General features: G+C 43.3%; 1 protein-coding gene across 1 annotated transcript in view; it reads right to left on the bottom strand.

Moving 5' to 3' along the window:
* LOC109527156 (solute carrier family 25 member 36-A-like) overlaps window positions 1–2,260 on the bottom strand; it is a 28,831-nt gene extending 26,571 nt beyond the window's left edge. Inside the window, exons 1-2 of the mRNA XM_019888893.1 lie at window positions 1,784–2,260; window positions 266–430 (exon numbers count right to left, since the gene is read on the bottom strand). Coding sequence (XP_019744452.1) covers window positions 266–430; window positions 1,784–1,824 — 206 coding nt within the window. The 5' untranslated portion in view covers window positions 1,825–2,260. The remainder of the gene's footprint in view (window positions 1–265; window positions 431–1,783) is intronic.
* Window positions 2,261–2,468: the final 208 nt, after the last annotated feature.

Consider the following 2,468-nt stretch of genomic DNA (forward strand, 5'->3'; position numbering starts at 1 on the left):
GGGTTCAATGTCTTCTTGTTTTATGTTTTATGGTTATTTTGTTTAAATTTTTGATGGGGGGATTTAAAAAAAAAAAACTTTGTCCGACCTACTGACCCTATGCTGAAATTTCATGTTACCGGAAACACACATCTTTTTTGTTTGGCCTTATATCGTATTTGGCTACCAGTATCAATTTTATAGTGCAATAACACTGTTAGGCACATTTTATCCCATCACATTTCCCAGCAATTTATTTTGTGACATTTGCCATCACTATCCTTACTTGAGACAGTGCAGAGGCCCCGGTGGAGTGACGCGGGCGAGGCTGGCTCCGTTTACGGTGCTGAGCTGAACTTCAGAGATGTAAAGTGTAACAGAGGAGGACTGCAGTCTGGTCTTCACCACTTCCAGAGGACACGTCAAAATAGCACCCACTGTACCCCCACATCTGTCAAGAAACCCAAGAGACGACGTTGAGTGTCGAAATCACAGTAAGACAAAGCAGGACAATGGTGGGGAGCTACGGTGACATGACCATTTCGTATTAGCAATCACCAAGTCATAACAACCGACAAATGGAAGATATCAAAACTTTTAGTTGATTAGGAACACAGCTTACCAGAAACTAATTCTAACAGGACAACATTTGATTATCTGATGATTTGTACTGTTGTTTATCTGCATATGGTATAAGACACGAAATTAGTTCGGTAAACTGGTGATCGGGTTGCACTGACCTTCACTGAACCCATTAGTAAGAAGTAAACAATGTCCTGGAACAAAACTTAAACCATGGATCTCAATAACATATTTGCATTCAACAACTCTCTATTAACCTGGCTCATCCTTACTCGTTCACTCTGCTAGCACCAAATGACGACCGAATCGATGGGAAACCTGGAATACGCTTTAAATCAGGTCATGTGAATAAAAAAAGGTATGGTGTGCTGACTTTTATCCTGTTGGCAGGCAGCAAGAGTGCGCACTCTTCATCGTAGCACCAGCTATATTTACCTTTCACGGGGCGACCCACATTCATGCAAAGGCAGCGTTGACCCTTAGCCTAGTTTTCAGAGCACTGTTGACTGCTGCATGTGCAGGGACCGTGAGCTCACTTGTACAAGGAAAAAAACAGGATTCTGCTTTTACCTCAAGCTACATTTCCTTGTGAGGGGTCTCCCCTGAGGTGCTTTGTCAACAAATGGCTCTCTTTCAATTCCAATGGGTTTGTGTGCAAATGAGAGCAAAAGAAAACAATAGTCACAGCACTTGGGGAAAGAGGAACCTGCCTTTGTCATTGCTTTTAGGGAAGGGTCGTCAGACCCGTCTGCAGAAAATCTAATAGAAGGAATTTGAGATTGTTTAACTGATTGATCGCCTTCCTGTACCAAGATTTTGCATGGAAATACAGAATGTGATGCAGGTAGAGAGGGAGAGAGAGAAGAGCGAGAGAATTATAAATATCAAATGTAGTAATCCTGCCAATACCCGCCCCCTCAAAAATACACTGCACAACTCCCATTCAAGATAACCACTCAAGGCCTTTCAGAGGATAAGCCTAATACGTTTTGATTTTTTGTTTACGCCGGAAGTGCGGCCATTTAAAGAAACAAAAGTCAGCCAAATCACTCATTTTTTTCTATATTGGACTGTGACAAGTGAACTCCACGCACAGCTGCGAAAGTAGTAGCATGATTACTGTAAATAATCCAAAGTAATATTTATAGTTGAGCAATTCTTGCGCTACAACGTGGTTTAAAAGCCTAATATCGCGGATGTCAAGACATGTTCTTCAACTCACCCCCCGGCGAACAAATGAACCAGTGTGTCCCTTTGGCTCATTATTTAGCATACTCTGCTAGGCAGCAAAAGTCCGGGATGCGGCAGAGGAGCAAAAATGAAAATACAATTTAAAAAAATAATAATAAACACTGGTTGCCGTGCCCTGTGTCTTCTCGCAGATGTTTGTTTGCCGTCGTGTGGATGCCCACGTCGATTGGACACAACGACGACGTTTGTTGATGATGACCCAGCGGCGGGCGAGGCGATTTGCACCCCACTCAGGGCCCTCTTCTTCGATGTCGCCTTTCTCAGCGCTCGCTCGCTAGCGTCTTCTGACTAAATCACAGAAAATGGCGCGAACCACCGCGGAGCGTCTTCGTTTGAGAGCAAATGTCCTCTACTACAGACGTTTATATGTAACATGCACTCGTTCGTCCGGAGTGTGTCCTTTGCTTCGTTCGCTGCGACAGACAGTGGCCAAACCTCACACTCTTAACTCAACTTTCATAGGCTGAGAAACACGGGCGGGGATTGGTCAATTGGACGTGGACGTCATGTCTGTCACGCCCTGATCACGCATTGTTCACATGCTCAACGATTAATTTATTAAACCAATGGGAAAGCTTTTGATCATATCTTAAAGGCCGATATACATTTGTAATTTGACGCACTGCTATTATAACAATCATTTAGAAATAATTTCT

This window comes from Hippocampus comes, unplaced genomic scaffold (genome assembly GCF_001891065.2).
Source record: "Hippocampus comes isolate QL1 unplaced genomic scaffold, H_comes_QL1_v1.1 scaffold228, whole genome shotgun sequence".
NCBI lineage: Eukaryota > Metazoa > Chordata > Actinopteri > Syngnathiformes > Syngnathidae > Hippocampus > Hippocampus comes.